The sequence below is a fragment of the Lucilia sericata genome, unplaced genomic scaffold, assembly GCF_015586225.1.
Source record: "Lucilia sericata isolate MDLA Ls3-8-SP2 unplaced genomic scaffold, ASM1558622v1 Contig000256F_arrow, whole genome shotgun sequence".
Taxonomy (NCBI): Eukaryota; Metazoa; Arthropoda; class Insecta; order Diptera; family Calliphoridae; genus Lucilia; species Lucilia sericata.
The window spans coordinates 36,320-62,074 of NW_023994282.1; the positions used below are offsets into that span (position 1 = coordinate 36,320).

General features: G+C 29.6%; 1 protein-coding gene across 1 annotated transcript; it reads right to left on the reverse strand.

The window, feature by feature from the left end:
- Positions 1–1,705: 1,705 nt before the first annotated feature.
- LOC119602851 (cysteine and histidine-rich protein 1 homolog) lies at positions 1,706–24,925 on the reverse strand. Its single transcript, XM_037954624.1, is given in 10 exon segments — positions 1,706–1,835; positions 2,089–2,174; positions 2,245–2,361; positions 2,445–2,605; positions 2,665–2,817; positions 4,415–4,538; positions 4,611–4,725; positions 4,819–4,877; positions 23,950–24,011; positions 24,014–24,925. Coding segments are annotated over 10 exon segments (1,335 nt in total). The 5' UTR covers positions 24,444–24,925; the 3' UTR covers positions 1,706–1,807.
- Positions 24,926–25,755: the final 830 nt, after the last annotated feature.

The window sequence follows — 25,755 nt, forward strand, 5'->3', positions numbered from 1 at the left end:
TGGTTAATAGTTTTACATAAATTACAAGTAAATCTCAAAAGGTTTTTGTTTTTAATATCGTTCTTTATAATTTCTTCACAAAGTATTAAGTTCTTTATTAGCAATATGTACATATGTTTTCTAAAAGAAATTGTCTTTAAATAGTAAAAACTAGTCATGATATTTAAAGAAAATTAATATTGCATTTTGTAAAAAGTAACAAATTATTATTATTATTATTATTATGAATATATTAAAATATACAAAAAAATTATATATTATGTATTTGTAGGTATTAAAATATATGTATGTATATGTTATATGTATGTATTTTAACTTCATTATAAACACTTATTTAATAATTATGTATTTTAGTTAAGATTATACATAAATTTATAGTATTTTTTAAATAAAATTTGAAATATAAGTCATAGAATTCGCGCAAAATTTTAAACAAAAAATTCATTTTAAAATAACGGCCACTAGTTATAAGTATGTATTAGAAATATTAAAAAAAAGGTACAAACTTAAGTTCATAGAAATCTCAAATCTATAAAAAGCCTCATGATTATTTTAACAGCTTTATAAAGGTTGGAAAAAAAACTTCGAACGTAATCAGCTATGAAAACCTAACCTCAAAAATTTAAATTTTTAAACGATATTAATTCTTAAATAGCAACACAAAATTGACTTCATGAAACCAAAGATGTTTAAAAAAAGAGTTTTTGGTAAAAATCCTCTTAACATTAAAAAATTCTTAAGATTTTTCTTAACTGAAGTTCTTTTACACATTTGAAAACAGGGGCCGAATTAACACATTCCTGATCAAATAAAATTTATTGAATTTTTCTTTCCCAAATAATGAAATCTATTTATTTTCAATATCGACATTTATTTTATGTACGAAAACTGTTTCGTTTACTTATGTGGTCACTCGGTCCTATGAGTTATTGGGTAAATACGTTTCGAAAGCGAACAAAAAAGGTTTTTTTGCAAAATTTAAACTTTTTCCAGAATTTATTATAAAAAGGTATGAAGGAATCAAACAAAATCAATTTCAACCATTTATAAATAGCATTCATTAACAAACAAACCTAATATCACACCTGTAGCAGGATTCTATTCCAATCGAAAATGAAATTATTAGGGAGGGTTACTCTGTAACTCGATTCTCGAGTTCTATTAAAAGTTTCACTAACAACCTTTTTTGTAAAAGATTCTTTTCTACATCGAGAAACTGACGAAAAGCAGAGCCCAAATTATGGCATACGATATCGATCGAAATTTCAATAGAATCTAAATGGAGATTTCGATCGATATCGTATGCCGTAATTTGGCCCCAGGGTTCGTATTAACTAATACGAGATCGAATAATCTTTCGATATCGAAATTAAGCTAAAATATAGTAGATTTCTTGTTCCAAAACAATAGCATCATGTAGATATGAAAAATTACAATCAATTTTACTCGATGTCTGCGGTAATTCACTCATGAGCAGAAGAAAACAGCTGCAGAATCCCTAGATTTGTGAGTATTCGATTACGAGCGAGTAGATCGATTAATAAAATTAAAAATTTTCTATTTTTTTATATCTCAAACTGATTTTAAAGAAATCAAAGTTTGGAAAGCTTTTTTTATAACTAGTGCCGTGTTTTTGAATGTTCTTTTTTTATCAGTTTTGTTATTGTTTTTTCTCAATATTTATTTTTTTTATAGTTAACATTAGAAGACAACAAAATATTTTTTTTGTATTATAAAATAAAAGAAAACGAAGAATGCTTAAAGTTAATAAAATTAAACTAATCTAAGAATTATATTAAAGATTTATTTATTTATTAAGCAAAAACATCAAGAGACTGTAAAAGAAAACAAAAGAAACAAAAAAATTATTAAATCAATTACACAGACATTGCACAAGTTTTAAAAATGTATTACACTTTATAAAACTTTGTTAAACCGACCTTAAAGGTCTTATTCATAAACTAAATTTTATTTTATAAATCAAATTTTTTTTATGGAAATTTTGTTTTATAAACCTTTTATAAAATAAAATGTTGTTTATGAATATGGGGGGTTAAAAATAAAAGATAATTTGTTTAAAATACTTACCGGAAATTAATGCCTTTATTAGACAATAAACGATTGCATTCATTGCTATCCGGTAAGGGTAAAGTATAATAATCACTTTCGGTACTCTGTTAAATAAAAAAATTCAATTTTAAATTCTTAAATAAATCATAAATTTTATAAAAGCAAAAAACTTACTTGTTCTGTAAAATCATGTTTATAAATTTGTGTACCAACTTTCATATCAGAGAAAGGTCCTTTCAAAGCAAAGAAATGTATACTCATGGGAGTACTAGTTTTAGTTTTTAAGATAAGCTAAAGTAGACAAAAGAAATATGACATTACAATAATAATTTAATATATTATAATAACAAAATTTTTAAAGTAAAATAAATTACCTGATAGGTAATAGTTCTATCATTCGATTGATGTGGATCACGTTGACTATTATTTATTCTAGCCTTAACTACCCATTGATGATTAAATGCTGAAAATCTAGCAGTTTCATAGAATAATTTATGAACATATTCATCGGTACGATAGGGTTTCATTTGTAAATCTTTAATTAGCAAAAAATTTAAATTATTATTGATTTAATATGAATAATTTAAAACATACCATTAAAGATAATTTTTTCATAGCTCAAGAGATCAATAAGGGTATTGAACATTTTCTTTTCTTCTTTGATTTTAGCATCGTGAGCCTCTAAAGCGGCCATTACTTCATAGCCCGATTTGGTGGGATGCAAACAGCTGCGTTCATGTTCAGTAGCTAGAAAATTATAGAAAAAAATAATTCATTTTTCATTAGGAATTCATAATTTCGAAATTTTTCTCAGTATTTGAAAACTGTACTAAAATATTTCTGGCGTTTTATTAGAAATTTCAATTCTCATTAGAAATTCGAAATTTTATTAAAAAATTCGCTGAAAAAAATTCAACATTTCACTAGAAAATCGCATTTTACTAAAAATTCTAAACTTAAAATTTCACTATAAGTTTGAAATTTCACTAAAAATAGAAAATTTTACTTGAAATTTCAAATTTCACTAAATTTTGACTTTTTAACTAGAAATTTGAAATTTTACTAGAAATTTGAAACCTCATTGAAAAAAGTTTCACTGAAAGATTGAAATTTTATTAGAAATTAAATTTTTTTTGGAAAACAGAAAATTGCAAATTTCACTAAATTTTAATTTTTTAACTAAAAATTCGAAATTTTAACAATAATTTGAAATTTCACCAGACATTCGAAATTTCAAAAATTGAAAATTTCTTTACAAATTTCAAGTGATTGAAAATTTCTCTAGAAATTGGAAATTTCGCCAACAAATCGAATTTTCCACTAAAATTTCAAAACTTTATGAGGAATTTAAAATTTCACCATTCGAATATACCAGATATTCAAAATATCACTATGATTTTGAAATTTCACTTAAAATTTTAAATTTCACTAAAAATTCAAAATTTCACTAGAAATTCAAAATTTTACTTGAAATTCAATTCAATTCAATTTCACTAGAAATTCAAAATTTCACTAGAAATTGTAAATTTCACTAGAAATTGTAAATTTCACTAGAAATTCAAAATTTCAATAGAAATTGTAAATTTCACTAGAAATTGTAAATTTCACTAGAAATTCAAAATTTCAATAGAAATTCAAAATTTCATTAGAAATTCAAAATTTCACCTGAAATTCAAAATTTCACTAGAAATTCAAAATTTCACTAGAAAATCAAAATTTCAATAGAAATTCAAAATTTCAATAGAAATTCAAAATTTCACTAGAACTTCCTAATTTCACTAAAATTCGAAATTTTACTAGAAATTCATAATTTCACTAGAAATTCCAAATTTCACTAGAAATTCCAAATTTCACTAGAAATTCCAAATTTCACTAGAAATTCCAAATTTCACTAGAAATTCCAAATTTCATCTGAAATTCAAAATTTACAAAATTACATTAGAAATTTCACTAAAAATTCCAATTTTTCTCAAGAATTTCGAAACTCAATTAGGAAATTGAAATTTCACCATTTAAAACAACAGAAATTCGATATTTCGTTATGATTTTGAAATTGCAGTAGGAATTCGAAATGTTACTATGATAACTGGAAATTTCACTAGAAATTCGAAATATCGCTAGAAATTCGAAATTTCACTAAAAACTCAAAATTTCACTCTATAAATTTAAAATTCACTAGAAATTTGAAATTTCACTAGGAATTTGAAGTATCACTAGAAATTTCACTAAAAAATTCACTAAAATTTGAAATTTCAATAATAATTCAAAGATTTACTAAAAATTGGAAATTTAACTAAAATTCTAAAAATTACTGAAAAGAAAAGTGAAATTTTAAGTAACTTACTTTCATGATTTGGTCCACGCCATTGACAACCAATTCTGGAATATTTACATTTAGTGGGTCGATCTTGACACTCGTGTTGTTCATGACGATCTAAAGATTTATAAGGAAATTCTTTGTTGCAAAACTAAAGCGAAAACAAAAACACAAAAATAACATTAAAAATAAAGTCTTTATTTAAACAGAACTTCTTACTAACCTGACATTCACTAGGCAGTTCGGAAGCCGCTTTTTCAACGGCCAAATTGCGAGAAGCAGTACTTTTAGAAATTTCCACACGACAATTGGGACAAGTGGCAATTTGATCACGTAAGCTAAAACAAAACACAAAATTAAAAATCAAAAACATTTTAAATGAAATAAATTTGTGTTTTTTTTTAAATTAAATAAACGTTTTTAATTTTTACCGTCCATCAGCTAATAAATGTGTAAAACAGGCAGCACACATTAAATGACCCATTTGACACTAGAAACAAATAAAAGAAATATAAAAAAATATTAATTGTTAAATTATTTTTAATTTTTTGTAGAAAAAAATCATATAGAAATTTTATATAATAAAGTTTTTCTTTTATTTTTAACACCTGTAAATGAAAGAGAAGAAAAAAATAAAAAAAAACAAAATTAGTTTTTATGAATTAATAGTTTTTTTATAACAGCGTTTAGAATTGAAGGTTTAGGTGAAAAAGGACTTTAGAAGGATTTTTATTTGTTAGGAAAAATATTGAGCTTTAGGAAGATTTTGTTGTGATATGTTATGAACTTAAGTGAGCTGTGAGATGATAATGAAACATTTTTTGCAATATGTATGTTCTCAACCAATTTTTAAGTGAAAATAAAAAAACAGACGCAAATTTTTAAGTTTTATTTTTATTTTTTTTAATAGAAAACTTTATTGAAAAATTACTTGGTGGTTTTGTGGGTTTTTTTAAACAAAATTATTTTAAAATACTCAATAATAAAAATACATTTTAAATATTATATAAAGCTAATGTAATGTTACTATTAATTTAAAATTTTCTTTAATAATAATATTATATGCATTTGCGCTATGAATAAAAATTTAAAAATTAAATAAATTCTTATAACTACTAACATATATATTTTTTTTAATTGTATTTAGAGGCATTTCTATGTTTGATTTGCAAAACGAATTACATATTTGAAAATAAATTGCTTTTGCTATTTATTATTTATTTAGTTGTATATAAAATAATTTAATAGTATTTTTTTAAATTACCAATTTATTTTTTTTTTTATATAGAATAACAATTACAGTTACTTTTAGTAAATAATGCAGTGTGTTTATTTTCTTTTTTTTTTTAATTATATAATTCTGCTATTATTTACATTTGTTTTTTAATTATTGTCGATGTTTATTTTGCTGTTAATAATATTTAAATTATGTATTTCCTGTTTAACTTTTAGTAAATTTGCATAAGTTAAGATTCTTTTTGTAAAATCAGTGCCAAATAATATTTTCCAATTTACTTTATTTTATAATTTTTTTTATTATAATTTTTCTGTATTTTGTAATCCTTTTTGTATTAGTTTTTTTAATTAATTTTAAATAAAACTAAAAGAAATTAAAATTTATAAGTTCGACAGTGCCGAATTATTGCAGGCCTTTCGTAGTTTTATTTATTATGAGGTTAAATCAAATATTTTTGATTAATCTGTAAAATTTTCAAATCAATCAACAATGATTATTCCGAACTATAAAATCCTTATTTCACAAGAAATTCAAAATTTTCATAACTTCGCTATTTCACTAGAAATTGGAAATATCATTAAAAATTCGAAGGTTTTACCAGACGTTGGAAATCAAAATTTTATTTAGAGTTTCACTTTAATATCGAAATTTCATTAAAAATTTAAATTTTCAATAAAATTCAAAATTTATCTTAATATTGGAAATTTCACTAGAAATTGGAAATATCATTAAAAATTCGAAGGTTTTACCAGACGTTGGAAATCAAAGTTTTATTTAGAGTTTCACTTTAATATCGAAATTTCATTAAAAATTGAAATTTTCAATAAAATTCAAAATTTATCTTAAAATTGAAAATTTCACCAGAAATTCGAAAATTTAGCAGAAATCGTAAATTTCACTAGAAATTCAAAATTTCACTAGAAATTCAAAATTTCACTAGAAATTCAAAATTTCACTAGAAACTCGAAATTTCACTGAAATTCGAAATATTCACTAGTAATTCAAAATTTCACTAGAAAATCAAAATTTCACTAAAAATTTTAAATTTTGCTAGAAACTCGATATGTCACTAGAAATTTGAAATTTAACTAGAAATTCGAAATTTTATTAGAAATTCGAAATTTCATTAGAAATTCGAAATTTAGTCAAAAATTCGAAATTTTACTAGAAGTTCGAAATTTCGCTTTAAATTCCAAATTTCGCTGGAAATTCGAAATGTTACTAGAAATTCGAAGTTTCATTAGAAATTCGAAATTTCATTAGAAATTCGAAATTTCATTAGAAATTCGAAATTTCATTAGAAATTCGAAAGTTCACTAGAAATTTAAAATTTTATTAGAATTTCGAAATCTCTCTAGAAATTCGAAGTTTCACTAGAAATTCGAAATTTCATTAGAAATTCGAAATTTCACTACAAATTCAAAAAATCACTAGAAATTCGAAATTTTACTTAAAAATTCTAAATTTTACTTAAAAATTCGAAACTTTACTAGAAATCCGAAGAAATCCGCGATAATTGAATCCCGTAATTTCTCCCAGTTAATCATGGAACCTATTTTCCAGCCATTTTAACGTAAAATTCTGTATTCTAGAATAAGCGAAATGTTGCTTATTCTTCGCTTATTCTGTTATCTAATTGAACAATACCCCGTTAAAATCCCTGTCACAATCCGTAGATTGCTCATATCCAGTTCTATAAGTAGCTTTTGTTAGCCCTCACATCAAGTGTTGACGCTAAGGCCTTTGATATTTTGCAATCCATTCTACTATTCCAGGACTGATTAATGATATCACGGATTCTCTCGAAAACCAATATATAATAGTGACTGAGAATGAGAGGTTTAAGTGCTCTATCCCTATCATCTATGTCAAAGGCTCATTATCACGCACAGCACCCAACACAGTCTAATAGTGAACAGTCTCATAATGTCTCTAAGAGCATTTCTACAATCCAAAACCAGACGCGAATATACCGTATGACATGCCAATGCTCTAAGAGCATTAATTTTACTTAAAACTTTCAACAATGATTAGCTGATTAGCTTGTGAAAGCGCTATTAAAATGGGTGTTTCTATTATAAATAAAGAATTAAATATGCAAACAATTTTGCTTAAAATAACCAAAAATAGCAAAGAAAACAAAAGAAAAAAGAACATTTACTGGATTTAAAGATAACATTTTTGCGTAGCTAGAAAAAAAATAATCACAGTGTTTAAAAATATAATATTACACAAATTACCTGCAGACGCCAAAAAAGTATAAACATAGAATAAACAAAAGACTTGCAATCCAAGGAATTTTCTTTTGTATCTAATTAACATTAAGATATTTTTAGTTATGGCGAAAAAACTAAAACTAATTAGCAATAAGTATGTAGCCCTGAAAACGTATTAATATAAGTATTTCTAGTATCTTTGTGTAAATAAAATCTAAGAAAAATCACGTTTTAAAATTAAATAACAATTGTAGGCCTATTGAACTATCTCTTATAGTGTATATAAAACGTGCCCTTTAAATGAATTGGAACCAAAACTACACTAACAAGTATATTGTCTACTATTGAAAATGTTTTTTTAGTATTATTTTTTCTACATGTACCTAGACAATTATAGAACATTAGTGTTATGAATTTATGCATAAAACAACAATGTTGAACAGTTGTTCTTTTTGCTATTTTAGTATATATTTTTTATATTTTGTTGTTGTAATTATGTATTATTTTCGAGGCGGCTTAATGACCGTGACAATCATATGCAATTGTAGATGTACATTTGTATATAAAATTGTCTATATGTGTCTGTATGTATAGAATAAGTACATACAGTTTTCGTATTTTTAAGAATTTCTTGTTATTGTGAAATGCAATAGGAATTGTAGAAATAGTAGATATATAATTAAAATATTTATTATTTCTATATTTCTCGGAAAAAGTCTTTGGTTTTTCATATTTTTGTATTATTTTGTTATATACAATTTATTGAGAATTTATCACATTGTTTATAAAATTCACATTGATGATAAGTTTATTGCATTTATAATTTTAATAAGAATGTAATAAAATTAGCTATTTAGCTTACGCTTTGTCCAGTCCACTAGGGTATTGTTCGATATTTTGCGCATTAAATTGACCAATCATGTTATCAGCAGTCTTGACAATTTGTAATGTCATTCACCGACCCTTATTCATAAACATACTGTCCGAGCTAATAATAGGAGGGATAGGAAATCTCTACAATTTGTTGAAAAATTCTGTTAATAGTAAAGTCAAATAATAATATTTTAATTTAGAAAATAAGTTGAATTTAGAGCTTATTCTATAGTCTAGTCTATAGTCTAGTCTATAGTCTAGTCTATAGTCTAGTCATAGCTATAGTCTAGTCTATAGTCTAGTCTATAGTCTAGTCTATAGTCTAGTCTATAGTCTAGTCTACTAGTCTAGTCTATCAGTCTAGTCTACAGTCTAGTCTATAGTCTAGTCTACAGTCTAGTCCACAGTCTAGTCTACAGTCTAGTCTATAGTCTAGTCTATCTAGTCTAGTCTAGTAGTCTAGTCTATAGTCTAGTCTATAGTCTAGTCTATAGTCTAGTCTATAGTCTAGTCTATAGTCTAGGCTATAGTCTAGTCTATAGTCTAGTCTATAGTCTAGTCTATAGTCTAGTCTATAGTCTAGTCTATAGTCTAGTCTATAGTCTAGTCTATAGTCTAGTCTATAGTCCTAGTATAGTCTAGTCTAGTATAGTCTAGTCTATAGTCTAGTCTATAGTCTAGTCTATAGTCTAGTCTATAGGTCTAGTACTATAGTCTAGTCTATAGTCTAGTCTATAGTCTAGTCTATAGTCTAGTCTATAGTCTAGTCTATAGTCTAGTCTATAGTCTAGTCTACTAGTCTAGTCTATAGTCTAGTCTATAGTCTAGTCTATAGTCTAGTCTATAGTCTAGTCTATAGTCTAGTCTATAGTCTAGTCTATAGTCTAGTCTATAGTCTAGTCTATAGTCTAGTCTATAGTCTAGTCTATAGTCTAGTCTATAGTCTAGTCTATAGTCTAGTCTATAGTCTAGTCTATAGTCTAGTCTATAGTCTAGTCTATAGTCTAGTCTATAGTCTAGTCTATAGTCTAGTCTTAGTCTAGTCTATAGTCTAGTCTATAGTCTAGTCTATAGTCTAGTCTATAGTCTAGTCTATAGTCTAGTCTATAGTCTAGTCTATAGTCTAGTCTATAGTCTAGTCTATAGTCTAGTCTATAGTCTAGTCTATAGTCTAGTCTATAGTCTAGTCTAGTAGTCTATCTATAGTCTGAGTCTATAGTCTAGTCTATAGCTCTAGTCTATAGTCTAGTCTATAGTCTAGTCGATAGTTAGCTATAGTCTATAGTCTAGTCTATAGTCTAGTCTATAGTCTAGTCTATAGTCTAGTCTATAGTCTAGTCTATAGTCCTAGTCTATAGTCGAGTCATATAGTCTAGTCCTATAGTCTAGTCTATAGTCTAGTCTATAGTCTAGGTCGATAGTCCTAGTATATAGTCCTAGTCTATAGTCTAGTCTATAGATCTAGTCTATAAGTCTAGTTCTAAGTCGAGTCTAGTCTAGTCTAGTCTAGTCCTATAGTCTAGTCTATAGTCCTAGTCTAGTCTAGTCTATAGTCTAGTCCTATAGTCTAGTCTACTAGGTCTAGTCTATGTTCTAGTCTATAGTCTAGTCTATAGTCTAGTCCTATAGTCTAGTCTATAGTCTAGTCTATAGTCTAGTCTATCAGTCTAGTCTATAGTCTAGTCTATAGTCCTAGTCTATAGTCTAGTCTATAGTCTAGTCCTATGTCTAGTCTATCTATCAGTCTAGTCTATAGTCTAGTCTATAGTCTGAGTCCTATAGTCTAGGTCTTATATTCGTAGTCATAGTCTAGTCTATAGTCTAGTCTATAGTCCTAGTCTATAGTCTAGTCTATAGTCTAGTCTATAGTCTAGTCTATAGTCTAGTCTATAGTCTCAGTCTATAGGCTAGTCTATAGTCTAGTCTATAGTCTAGGTCTATTAGTCTAGTCTAGTCTAGTCTAGTCTATAGTCTAGTCTATAGTCTAGTCTATATCTAGTCTATAGTCTAGTCCTAGTCCTAGTCTATAGTCCTAGTCTACAGTCTAGTCTATAGTCTAGTCTATAGTCTAGTCTATAGTCTAGTCTATAGTCTAGTCTATAGTCTAGTCTATAGTCTAGTCTATAGTCTAGTCTATAGTCTAGTCTATAGTCTAGTCTATAGTCTAGTCTATAGTCTAGTCTATAGTCTAGTCTATAGTCTAGTCTATAGTCTAGTCTATAGTCTAGTCTATAGTCTAGTCTATAGTCTAGTCTATAGTCTAGTCTATAGTCTAGTCTATAGTCTAGTCTATAGTCTAGTCTATAGTCTAGTCTATAGTCTAGTCTATAGTCTAGTCTATAGTCTAGTCTATAGTCTAGTCTATAGTCTAGTCTATAGTCTAGTCTATAGTCTAGTCTATAGTCTAGTCTATAGTCTAGTCTATAGTCTAGTCTATAGTCTAGTCTATAGTCTAGTCTATAGTCTAGTATAGTCTAGTCTATAGTCTAGTCTATAGTCTAGTCTATAGTCTAGTCTATAGTCTAGTCTATAGTCTAGTCTATAGTCTAGTCTATAGTCTAGTCTATAGTCTAGCCTATAGTCTAGTCTATAGTCTAGTCTATAGTCTAGTCTATAGTCTAGTCTATAGTCTAGTCTATAGTCTAGTCTAGTCTAGTCTATAGTCTAGTCTATAGTCTAGTCTATAGTCTAGTCTATAGTCTAGTCTATAGTCTAGTCTATAGTCTAGTCTATAGTCTAGTCTATAGTCTAGTCTATAGTCTAGTCTATAGTCTAGTCTATAGTCTAGTCTAAAGTCTAGTCTATAGTCTAGTCTATAGTCTAGTCTACAGTCTAGTCTATAGTCTAGTCTATAGTCTAGTCTATAGTCTAGTCTATGGTCTAGTCTATAGTCTAGTCTATAGTCTAGTCTATAGTCTAGTCTATAGTCTAGTCTATAGTCTAGTCTATAGTCTAGTCTATAGTCTAGTCTATAGTCTAGTCTATGGTCTAGTCTATAGTCTAGTCTATAGTCTAGTCTATAGTCTAGTCTATAGTCTAGTCTATAGTCTACTCTATAGTCTAGTCTATAGTCTAGTCTATAGTCTAGTCTATAGTCTAGTCTATAGTCTAGTCTATAGTCTAGTCTATAGTCTAGTCTATAGTCTAGTCTATAGTCTAGTCTATAGTCTAGTCTATAGTCTAGTCTATAGTCTAGTCTATAGTCTAGTCTATAGTCTAGTCTATAGTCTAGTCTATAGTCTAGTCTATAGTCTAGTCTATAGTCTAGTCTATAGTCTCTATAGTCTAGTCTATAGTCTAGTCTATAGTCTAGTCTATAGTCTAGTCTATAGTCTAGTCTATAGTCTAGTCTATAGTCTAGTCTATAGTCTAGTCTATAGTCTAGTCTATAGTCTAGTCTATAGTCTAGTCTATAGTCTAGTCTATAGTCTAGTCTATAGTCTAGTCTATAGTCTAGTCTATAGTCTAGTCTATAGTCTAGTCTATAGTCTAGTCTATAGTCTAGTCTATAGTCTAGTCTATAGTCTAGTCTATAGTCTAGTCTATAGTATAGGTCTATGTCTAGTTCTATAAGTTAGTCTATAGTCTAGTCTATCGTCTAGTCTATAGTCTAGTCTATAGTCTAGGTCTATAGTCTAGTCTATAGTAGTCTATAGTCTATAGGTCTCTAGCTTTAGTTAAGTCTAGTCTATAGTCTATGTCTAGTCTATAGTCTAGTCTATTAGTTAGTCTTATAGTCTAGTTCTATAGTATTAGTCTATAGTCTAGTCTATAGTCTAGTCTATAGTTCTAGTCTATAGTCTAGTCTATAGTCTAGTCTATAGGTCTAGGTTCTATAGTCTAGTCTATAGTCTAGTCTATAAGTCTAGTCTATAGTCTAGTTATAGTCTTAGTTCTATAGTAGTCTATAGTCTAGTCATATAGTCTAGTCTATAGTCCTAGTCTATAGTTCTTAGTCTATAGTCTATTACTAGTATAAGTCTAGTCTTATATCTAGCTAAGTCTAGTCTATATCGTCGTCTATAGTCTCGTCTATCGTCCTAGTCTATAGTCTAGTCTAATCAGTTATGTCTATAGTCTAGGTCTATAGTCTAGTCTAATAGTCTAGTCTAATCTAGTCTATAGTCTCAGTCTATAGTCTAGTCTATAGTCTAGTCTATAGTCCAGTCTATTAGTCTAGTCTATAGTCTAGTCTATAGTCCTTAGTCTATAGTCTAGTCTATAGTCTAAGTCTTATATAGTATAGTCTATAAGTCTAGTCTTAAGTCTTAGTCTATAGTCTCGTCATAATCTAGTCTATAGTTCAAAATGTAAATTTTCCATGTCAGGGGAATTATACCCTTTCTGAAGATTTGTTGAGATATTCTCTCTTAAACACCATTAATTTCTATTTCTAAAAACCTTGTATCTAAAATTTTTGCCACGAAATTTGTTGTATAAAAATATTACGCAATTTTTGAAGTTTAGATATTTCAATTTCTTAGAGTTCATAGTTTAATGAACTCTACTTTCGGTAAAAGTAATAAATGAAAATAAATAATTTAGAAAAGAAATGTAATTTATGAAAGGAATAAAGACAAACTATAGGAAAAAGAAAATACAACGCATATGTATATTCCAAACATTTATATGTATACAATGCAACAACAATAACAAAACAACAGTTTATGACCGACCTGACAAACAGACAACCTAACAAATTCTTGTTTTTGTTTGTATACATAAACACAGCTGATATACAAATGATACAACATAAGAATAATACGAGTAAGTGCCACAACATACTGTGGAGAAAAAAGTAAACAAATTTGTAAACTACGCTGTAAAAATGAACAAGAAAAACAAGTTTTAAGTTTTATCTATGGTTTAAAAAAAAATACAACAAGTCTAATAAAAGAACCTGTCGTCTATCTATTTAGAAAATTCATAACAAAAGAATAATCTGAGAAAAAAGGAAACTTTCATTACATTTTTTTTTTTTTTGTTTATTAAAGAGATGAACTAAACTTTTATTGGAATTAAAGACAAAGGAACTGTTATAAGGCATTAATAATAGCACAGACTTTTAAGGCAATTAATTATTCTTATTTTTAAATTCCCTGCATTGGTCGTTTTGTTTATAAATTTTAAATATGAACTTTAAAGCACAACAACAGCAACTAACAGGGGGAACGTTTTATTTAGGCTTTCATAAAAAATATTTATTTGATTTTCTTATATATTTTAAAATTTACAATTATGAATTCAAAAATAAGAATAATTTTCGAAAAACTCGAAATCATGGGGTTTAATAATAATAAATGTTTTATAAACTTTTTAAATTAAGCACAATATAATCCGAATCTGATCTATCACATCAGTTTTTCTAGATATCGTGTCATTAAGTTTGAAAATCCCAAATTGGTGTCATTTTTGAGATGCTTTGACAGCGCGAAGATATTTTTAATTGTAAAATTTGTTATGTCACCTGAAAGTCCAATCAGTCGACTTTAAAATAAAGATTTAAACTCTGTTATATTTTCTTTCTTCTTCAGCGCTGCTCAATCCTTTAGAAAAATATACTTTGGCCTCTGGGTTTTGTTTCTTTTTTAATTTGTTGGCCTGTGTTATCTTTTATTTATTTTATACACATTAGGATGACATCATCTATTTTAAATAGCAATCTAGAGATCATCTAATACTTTATTATCCTGTCTTCACTAAAAGGTCATTGATCTATTTATGATCATAACTATATGTTTTCAAGATATTTATCCTTACAAATGTCATCTAAAACTATGAACATATGTATGTACCTATATGCTAAAAATAAACATAAATGTGCCCTAATCTTTAAAAAATATAGAAATTAATTGTTATAGTTAACTAAAGTTCAACATCCCTTCATATAAATTTGCTAAAAAGGGGGTGAATGAATAATTAGGTGACCATTACCACCCTATAAAAGACCTAAAATATGAAATTATTTTCATAACTATAGGATCTAGAACTGAAAATTCACCTGGCATCATTGAAATACAACAACTGGATTTAAAGTAAAAGTTGTCAAGGCATAAAAACAACAGACACAACACAGATTATTCTCAACAAAACAGCTGACCTTTTTTTTTCTTTCTTTCATCCAGTTGTCATGATTATAAATCCCCCCTACACGCAGTTAATGGTGTTTAAACACATAGATATTAAAAAAAAAATACGTATTAACAAGAGTGTATGTATATGTTGGAGTATATATAAGAACCCAACCCAGTAATGACAACACAATAAGAAAAACTGCATTTAAAATCATATATGAACATACATACATATGTAAGTATGACGACGAAGGAAGGCAATAGTGTGTTGATAACATTATGATATTGACTTATAGATACAGATATATTGTATTATTATTTCAATAAGAATGGTGTTGTTGCATTTTATAGTTGTTAAAGAAATAAATAAATAAATGAAAAAGACAATACGCATGTGCTGATAATATAACACCACCACCATCATCATTACAAACACATATGTTTTATAATATCGCCAGCCGTTTATATTGTATGTGGATATAAATGTATCTGTTAAACTAGAGATATAGCAGCAATAACAGAAAAATGTAAACATAACAGAATATCTGATGAATATAGAAACTAAAGCATAAACTTGTTCAAAACAAAACTTTTCACGAATATGGGGAGAATAATAAAAATATAAACAAAAACAAAAATATATGATGATAGCCCACTCGTATTTATACAAACGTACACACAGATACTTAGATGTATTCTTGGGTACGTGCTAACACTTGGGTGAATTTAATTATGGGCGAATATGGTACAATTTTATTATTCCGTATCCGATAATTTTCCTTATGGGTAAAATAGTATGTTGTAGACTGAACATATAGATTGGAGTATAGACTGGACTGCAGATTATTGGCTAGACTATAAACTAGACTATAGACTAGGATATAGACTTAATTATGGACAAGACTTTAGACTATAGGCTAGACTAAAGACTGGTCTATAAACTAGACTATAGACTAGACTATAGACTAGACTATAGACTAGACTATAGACTAGACTATAGACTAGACTATAGACTAGACTATAGACTAGACTATAGACTAGACTATAGACTAGACTATAGACTAGACTATAGACTAGACTATAGACTAGACTATAGGCTAGACTATAGACTAGACTATAGACTAGACTATAGACTAGACTATAGACTAGACTATAGACTAGACTATAGACTAGACTATAGACTAGACTATAGACTAGACTATAGACTAGACTATAGACTAGACTATAGACTAGACTATAGACTAGACTATAGACTAGACTATAGACTAGACTATAGACTAGACTATAGACTAGACTATAGACTAGACTATAGACTAGACTATAGACTAGACTAGATAGACTAGACTATAGACTAGACTATAGACTAGACTATAGACTAGACTATAGACTAGACTATAGACTAGACTATAGACTAGACTATAGACTAGACTATAGACTAGACTATAGACTAGACTATAGACTAGACTATAGACTAGACTATAGACTAGACTATAGACTAGACTATAGACTAGACTATAGACTAGACTATAGACTAGACTATAGACTAGACTATAGACTAGACTATAGACTAGACTATAGACTAGACTATAGACTAGACTATAGACTAGACTATAGACTAGACTATAGACTAGACTATAGACTAGACTATAGACTAGACTATAGACTAGACTATAGACTAGACTATAGACTAGACTATAGACTAGACTATAAACTAGACTATAGACTAGACTATAGACTAGATTATAGACTAGACTATAGACTAGACTATAGACTAGACTATAGACTAGACTATAGACTAGACTATAGACTAGACTATAGACTAGACTATAGACTAGACTATAGACTAGACTATAGACTAGACTACAGACTAGACTATAGACAAGACTATAGACTAGACTATAGACTAGACTATAGACTAGACTATAGACTAGACTATAGACTAGACTATAGACCAGACTATAGACTAGACTATAGACCAGACTATAGACTAGACTATAGACTAGACTATAGACTAGACTATAGACTAGACTATAGACTAGACTATAGACTAGACTATAGACTAGACTATAGACTAGACTATAGACTAGACTATAGACTAGACTATAGACTAGACTATAGACTAGACTATAGACTAGACTATAGACTAGACCAACGGTTCCCAAAAGGGGGTCCGCGGACCCCTAGTGGTCCGTAGCAAAATCCTAGGGGGTCCGCGAAGACGAACGAAAAAAATCATGAATAAAAAATATTCTCTATATGTTAGAAAATATTAAAAATATCTCCAAATTTTTCATAAATACTAAAATACACAATTTTTATTCAATAATCCCAGATTTGTTGGTGACTCTTTGAATTTTATTGTTTCGGTCGTTTATCAGGATGAAGCTAGGCCCTACAAATTTATTGTTTCACTTTTATAAAGTAAAGTATTATGTGATTTGTAATTTTTATAAATGTATATGAATCGAAATAAGTGTTTTTATAGCAGACGGATAATGATTTGCCTTAGAATTAAATACTGATACTGGTATCCCGGAATATGAAGTTAGGTCACATTTCATATTTTTTTAAATTGTAAGCAAAAGTGTTAATCTAGTTAATTTTAAATATAAATATTCCATTCCGACGTGATACACAGATTTTAACTTAATTTGTTGTTCAATATTATTAAATCAACATCAGAAAATTCATAGCGTTATGCGTAAATAGTCAAAACCACGCAGTAAAATAATTCGTAGGTATTTTAAAATTCAAATTTAAGATCCAAATTCACAGTACATTCGCAAAGAGTTCAGGTCATATTTTATGTGGGTAACGCATTCCGCAACAACATCGAAGAAGTCTAACTTTCACATATTTTCCCGAAAACTTAGCTTACATACTCAGCTCACTCCTATGCAATCGCAAAAAAAATTTAGAAACATGACTCTTTAAGCACATGTCGACAATACTTGATAAAGAAACCTTTTCGCTACCTTGACGAGAAATGAACATGAAAGCTCTCACGATCATAAAATTAAACATCATGTTAGAAGTCATTCTATATTTAAAACCATGCAATTGAAAACATCTCCGAAATACTAAATATTCTCAATGTACGGGAATATTTTATAGGGTTTATGAACCAGGACTAAGACAATTTTCGGACGAACAATTACACAGTGATACAGCAAAAAAATGCAGGGGTTCTCATATACCAATTCCATTTCGTTATAGTCCATAGAGTAGGAATATATTTTTAATTTCTCCCGATCACTTCGTTTAGTTCCTCTTTAAGAGCAAAAGATGTGAAAAAGAGCTATTTTTGAAGTTTTAACTTTAAAACAATATATGTTTGGTAGTTTGCAACCGATTTTCAAATTGGATATTTTGTTTTAAAGATACAAGTGTTGTCTTTCAACCCAAAAAAATAAATCCAAAATTTATGATTAATGTCTTGGTTACGGCCATTTAAGTAAAAAAAACTCACACTTTTTCAACAATTTTTAATTTTCATACTGCTCTACGTTGGCCATGAAGCAGTAACTTTAGCTTTTATTACATTTGAAAAAAGGCACATTAAGTTGGGTTTCCAATGATGGTCAATTTATGATAATCGATGAAAAAGGTTATGAGTTGTGCTCAGTTTTATAAAAATATAGCATATTTCTTCCATACAAAAATGTTCATGTTTCTGGTTTTCTTTGTAACAAGTTTAAAAAAATGTTTATAAACATTTTTATGCAAAAATTAATTTGTATGGAGAAAACCAAAAATTCGAGGAACATGCTATTAGAAAAATTGTCATAAATCATCCAGTTTTTCATAGATTTTTATGAAATAACAAGTTTTAGAAACCTTTCTTTATGTGATTCTTCAGGAAAGTAATAAAAGATGAACTCACTGCCTCATGGCCAAAGTAGAGCATGATGAAAATGAAAATTTTTTAAAAAAGTGTGAGTTTTTTACTTAAACGACCGTAACTCAGACATTTGACCATAAATTTTGGATTTCTTTTTTTGGATTAAAAGGCAACACTTGTATCATTAAAAAAAAATATCGGATTTGAAAATCGGATGAAAACTACTAAACTTATGATTTTTCAAATTTAAAATTTCAAAAATGGCTCTTTTTCGCATCTTTTGCTCTTAAAAAGTAAGTTAACGAAGTGATAGGGAAAAACTAAAAATATATTCGTACTCTATGGACCATAACGAAATAGAATTGGTATATGAGAACGACTGCATTTTATTTTTCTTCACTTTTGTATCACAGTGTTATTTATAACAATAAGATATCAAAATATGTATGGGGGTCCGTGAAATTAAATAAATTCCTCAAGGGGTCCGCGAAGTAAAAAAACGGTGGGAACCGCTGGACTAGACTATAGACTAGACTATAGACTAGACTATAGACTAGACTATAGACTAGACTATAGACTAGACTATAGACTAGACTATAGACTAGACTATAGACTAGACTATAGACTAGACTATAGACTAGACTATAGACTAGACTATAGACTAGACTATAGACTAGACTATAGACTAGACTATAGACTAGACGAAATACCCTTAAACAAATTTCCGTTGGTGTATTGCATGTATATTTGCTCAGATATGTATGTGAACATGGGTATACATAGTATACTTTTTCAATACTTGCTGACATTATATCGTTTAAAACGTAGAACGATAGAGAGAAAAGGAAATTTTACAAATAAAAACAAATGCAATATGATGGCATATGATGATAAATAAATAGGTATAAAACAAAGACAAAAAGTTATACAGAAATCATATGTTTGTTTATAAAGTCTGTCGTATGTTTACAGCTATTTTGAGTTAATTTTTATTATAACTTTTTAGTCATATTTAAAAAAAAAAAGTGAATTTTCAATACCTTTGTATATGCCAACAGCAAGTTTTAAAATGTTCTTTGTTAGTCAAACTGGTAGATACAAAAAAATGTTAGTGGAAATATAATAAACGTAAAAAACTATATACAATCTTATGAATATATTACATACAAACATGCATATGTATATACATTCAATACATACATACATATGAATGTATGTACATACATTGTATATAGTATTTACAAAAGTTGCAATAAGAACTGAGCAGGTTTTTTAGAACAAAAAAAAAAACTATAAACAACGACGTAATTTACTTCCTCTCTATTTTGTAAAATAATAAATACCTTGATTTACAATAATACTTGAAATAAACTGTAAACTGGGTAAATGAAAAAAAAGAGCAACAGAGAAGTGAAATTTATTACGTAGTTTTCATTAGAAAATTTATCATTATCATGAGTCAAAATGTTATGACTATTTTTCTAATAATTCTAAAATTTTCCTCGAGTTACAAACTTATACTAATAAGTATGTGGTTGTTGAAATATTTTAGTGTTAATTTTAGTGGGGAAATTTTTTTAACAAATAGAACTGTTATACAATCAAATAACTATGACAGCAGAAATTATTTGGAAATAATTATTTTGTTTTTCAATTTTGTTATTTAAAACCACGATTTTTTTTAATAGATGATAGGGACTTAAGTCAGGGGGTCCAAGGACCTGGGGCTTCTAGTTATTCATCTGGTCATATTGATGAAATAGTCACTAGGGACAAATTGGGCTGGGCGGTGAACACTTTTGACCCATATAAATCACCGGGTCCGGATGGTGTTTTTCCGGCCATGCTCTGTAATATTCCTGAAGACGCATTGGCACTTCTAGCTGATATTTTCAAGAGGTGTCTCCTCACGGGATACCTTCCAAGAAGGTGGAGAGAGGTTAGGGTAATCTTTATTCCTAAGGCCGGTAGGGCATGCCACTCGAAACCTAAGGATTTCAGGCCTATCAGCCTATCGTCTTTTATACTGAAGACTTTAGAACGTCTGATAGATCTTTATCTCAGGAGCAATATAGATACCCGTCTTATTAGCAACGCTCAACATGCCTACCTAAAGGGTAAGTCGGTTGAGAGTGCGTTACATGAGGTGGTTGGTTGTATTGAGCACGGTTTAGAGCATAGGGAATATACTCTAGCCGCGTTTTTAGACATAGAGGGCGCCTTTAACAACATTAGAATAGAGGCCATCAGAGAGTCGTTAGTCGTACTCGGAGTTCAGGATTCCTAGTGAGTTGGATAGTATCGATGCTTGATAGCAGAATTATCAACTCAACCTTAGGGGATGATAGGATTCGCAAACGAGTTACCAGGGGTACACCACAAGGAGGAGTGTTATCTCCCCTACTATGGTTACTGGCGGTCAACTCTATCCTAAGGATCTTTGAATCTAAAGGTAGGAAGATAGTCGCTTATGCGGATGACGTGGTGCTACTGGTCAAAGGTAAATTTCTCCCGACAATCAGTGAGGTCATGCAGTCAGCACTAAGTGATCTATCAACCTGGGCAAACAGGAATGGGTTGGGTGTGAATCCATCTAAGACGGAGCTAGTACTTTTCACTAGGAAATATAAAGTTGAGAGTTTTAGCTTGCCGAGATTAGACGGCGTTGAACTGAAATTATCGGAAGGAGCCAAGTATCTAGGGACCTTCCTCGACCAAAAATTGTCTTGGAAGAAGAATATACAGGAACGGCTTAAAAAGGGGCTCAATGCCTATTACACGTGCAGAAACTCTATTGGTAAGAATTGGGGTTTGCGACCAGACATGGTAAATTGGATTTACACGTCGGTAGTAAGGCCCATCATTACCTATGGTTGTACTGTGTGGTGGGTAGGAATGAGGAAATGCAGCTATAGATTAATACTCAGTAAGGCTCAAAGGTGTGCTTCTATCGGCATAACAGGTGCCAGGGGCAGTACACCGCAAGCAGCATTGGATATTATTCTAAATCTGCTCCCAATTGAGAATATGTTGAGAGTGTAGCGGCTAGGAACTTATTCAGACTGTTTGAATCAGCTCTAGTAAGACCAAAGCGGGTAGGCCACACTAGAATACTGTACGAGGTAGGTCTAACAGGAATTGAGGGAAGTACGGAGGGTATTTCTGATCATTTGGTTACGACCCTGGACTTCGGAGTAACACCCTCAATAGTGATTCCTAGTAGGGATGAGTGGGAAGGATCCGAAGTACTGTTTGAGGGGTGTGCAGTTTTCACTGACGGATCCAAGATGGACTCTGGCACAGGTGCCGGGGTTTATTTGGTAGACAACAATATAAGAGTGTCCTACAGACTTCCGGACGAATGTAGCGTTTTTCAAGCGGAAATCCTGGCTATATGGAAATCCGTGGATATTATTAAGACACACATTACCAGGGGGTCGGAAGTGACGATTTATGTTGATAGTCAGGCAGCTCTTAAAGCTTTGCAGTGTAAAACGTTACATTCTAGCTTGGTAAACAGCTGCAAAAGAGACCTGGAAGGGTTAGTCAGGTTATACACACTCAGGCTGTGTTGGGTACCGGGACACTGTGACATACAGGGTAATGAGATTGCAGATGAATTGGCCCGACAGGGCTCGGATCTGGAGCTCGATAGAAGGGTCAGTTCGGTAAAACCCCCCATTTGTCATTACTATAGGCTAATTTCCGAATATTTCAGAAAAACCACCAACCAATCCTGGTACAGTAGACTGGATTGTAGGGTTTCTAGGACACTATGGCCGAAGTTAAATCCAAAAGCAACCAGAATGCTATTAGGATTGGACAGGAAGAGTACAAGGATTTTAGTAGGGGTAATAACCGGACACTGCTCAATTGGAGCCTTTAGGGGTAATGGGGTCGGTAACACACAGGATATTTGCAGGTTGTGTGAGGACGAAGAAGAACTGGAGACAGTAGAGCATATTTTATGCCACTGTCCCAGATTACAGAGTCTGAGACTGAAATGGCTAGGTAAAGGATTCCACGATGAACTAGGAGATGTAGCAGGGTGTAACCTAGGCGACATTATGGGCTTCATTAGGGGAACTTTTTGGATTTTCAGTTAATAGACAATTAAGGATTTCCCTTCCATGACCACTTCTTTTTTCTGTTCTCTTTTTGGAGGGAAAATCTCACTCTTCTCATCTCTCCTTTCTTCTGTTTTCTTCTGTTTTCTCCTTGTTCTTTATTAAAGGGATTCACAATGGACCATTGGGTCTCCGAGTGGATGTATACATTGATATACAACCCTTTTAAACTAAACTAAACTAAACCACGATTTTTTATATCACAAACATATACATATTCAAATTATTTATACATATGTATAGAATTTTGAATTAAATACTTGAACTTAATCATAAAAAAAGGGATTTCTAGAAATATACTTCCCATTCTTAAAAGAATGCATTAATTTTCTGTTCAAAATGTTTAATGTAAAAGTTTGACATCTTATTAATAATTTAGCTAAAAACAAAGTCTTATAGTTATATTTAATATTTTTTATTAATTTATTATATTATAAACTGCGCATTTTATTTGTTTTTTGCTAACTAACCAAGGGCTATTTAGGGGTTGTAAATTTATAAATATGAAAACAAAATAAAATTACGTTTCTATTCTTTGCATTAGCAAAAACTACTTCTACAAATAATAAACCAGATTATTGACAATTTGTATAAAAAACACTAGACACTATGGCATGGAACTGTTATCTACGTCGCAACAAAATATAGAGAGACACAAGCAACCTACATAATCAAATGAAATAATAAAAACAAACACATTTGGTTACCCCTACATAAATGAAAAAGACAGAATAATTATTATATACCTCGGTCCAAAAGAAACTCTTTTTAAATTCCTTAATACCATAAAAGATATTAATGACGTCGACGTTTTACTGTTAAATTAATTAAGATTTGTAATTAAATGATAAGATATGCTGGTTTGAACCAATCAATTAATGCAACCAGTATTCTTACAATCACTTTGTAATTAAATTGATTACAACCTAAAATTTAATAAAACATTTTTCAAAATACATAACAAATATCAAAAACCACCAAAAATTTACTCAGACTGAAACCACAATTCTAAAAACATGATACAAAATACCTTTGAAAGCCTAAAGTTTACCAATATTTTGTTAACCTTTATGAAGACATTCCATTTTTTCTCTTAATACCTATTAAATTCATAATACATAAACCTTTTCCTAAAAAATATTCTTAAAATTTTTTTTCTTACATCTTCCCCGGATTCAACAACTTTCAACTCACCTGATACATAGCGGTCTTGGGTAAATCCAAACACACCGCACAACACAATCTACCACCCAAAGACTTTCAAGTTTCTCATAAGCAGCTGATTGCACCGTCAATGATGACGATGTTGACGGATGATCGAGTTTTTGTTTTTTTGCTAGTGGTTCGTTAGCATTCAGCCGTTGTTGTTGGCGTGTTGGTGGTGGTAGTTGTGGTTGTTGTATTAATATACCAGAACCATTATTGTCATTCGATGTCTGTTGGCTCTGTTGTTGTGTCAAACTAGCCGAAGTGGAGGCTGAAGAAGCCCTTATTAAAGCGGAGGCCATACCAGAGGCTGTACCAGTGGCCAAGGATATGGTAGCCGATTGAGCTACAGCCTGTTGTTGCTGTAAAACAGCATTATTATCATTTAAGATTTCGGCTGCTGCCAATAAGGGTATAATATGGCCACTGGTAGTGGATGAAGGTGGCTGTTGGACAGCACTTGAAGATTCTACATCAGCCATGTTATTCTAAATATATTTAATCTCTTAACTCTTTAATCAGTATTAGAAATCTTGACACCACAAAAAACAAAATGAATGAATCTCCACCCAATTTTTCTTTCCCCAAGTACCAGTATCTTCGTAACGTAATTTGTTTTTTTTTGTTTCGATTGTTTTTGTTTTATTCCTTTTTGTCTTGTTACTTTTACGCTGTCTTTTTTACGTCGTTATTCTAAATCGATTTTTCCTTGAATTTTTATCTTTCTTCTAGCTAGATTTTTTCTCTAAATTTAATTCTTGTAATTAGCAATTATCCAAATATATTAAAAGCAATTTATTCGTAGAAATACCACAACAATTTGACAAACTTTTCAATGAATTTGTTTATTTATTAATATAATGCACTTTTTATAATTATATGATTTAAATTGGCATTAAAGAAAACGAAAAAATAAAATTTAACCGTTCACACGTCTTTCTCGTTCAGAGAAAATGAAGAGAATGAACAAAGAAAATTCATCAAAAGTCTGCCTGCACTTTTTTTATCGCTCTCCGGTTCATTTCAAGAATGATTATAATTGCAGCGATGGCGATAAACAGCAAATACACTGAGAGAAATTAGTAAGTGGTATTAACATAAACTAAATTAAAATTTGTTTAATAACAACGGTCAACAAAATATGAAAAAAGTTGAACCCAGAGACCAATGTATATATACATTTCACAAAACAGCCTGTCTTATGAATTCTTTACAACAAACTTGCATTGATTCACTTTGGAAATAATTTTACAATATTTCCCAACGATGTGCAAATGTAAAGTGATTCATTTAATTTCGCGAATTGCCAATACATATTTAGAATAGGAAAGCTCTACCCTAGCAAATTAACCTTTTCTTTTAAATAATACCACCCTGTATGTATATTTCTGAGTAGGGTTCTATAGTTGAAACGAAAAGTCGACTTTTCGACTTTTTTCATTTAGTTAAAAGTCGATTTTTCGACTTTTTTCATTTAAATAAAAGTCGACTTTTAGACTTTTCGACTATAAGTATTTTATAAATAGTCGACTTTTTGGACTTTTTGACTTTTTTCGACTTTTTCCGACTTTTTTCGACTTTTCGATTTTTTCGACTTTTTGACTATTTTCGACTTCTTTCTACTTTTTTCCGACTATTTTTGACTTTTTCAAGTTTTTCCGACTATTTTAGAGTTTTTGACTTTTTTTTCACTTTTTTTAATTTTTCGACTATTTTTGACTTTTTCTTTTTTTTTTTTTTTTTGACTTTTTTTTTTTTTTTTTTTTTTTTTTTTTTTTTTTTTTCTACAATTTT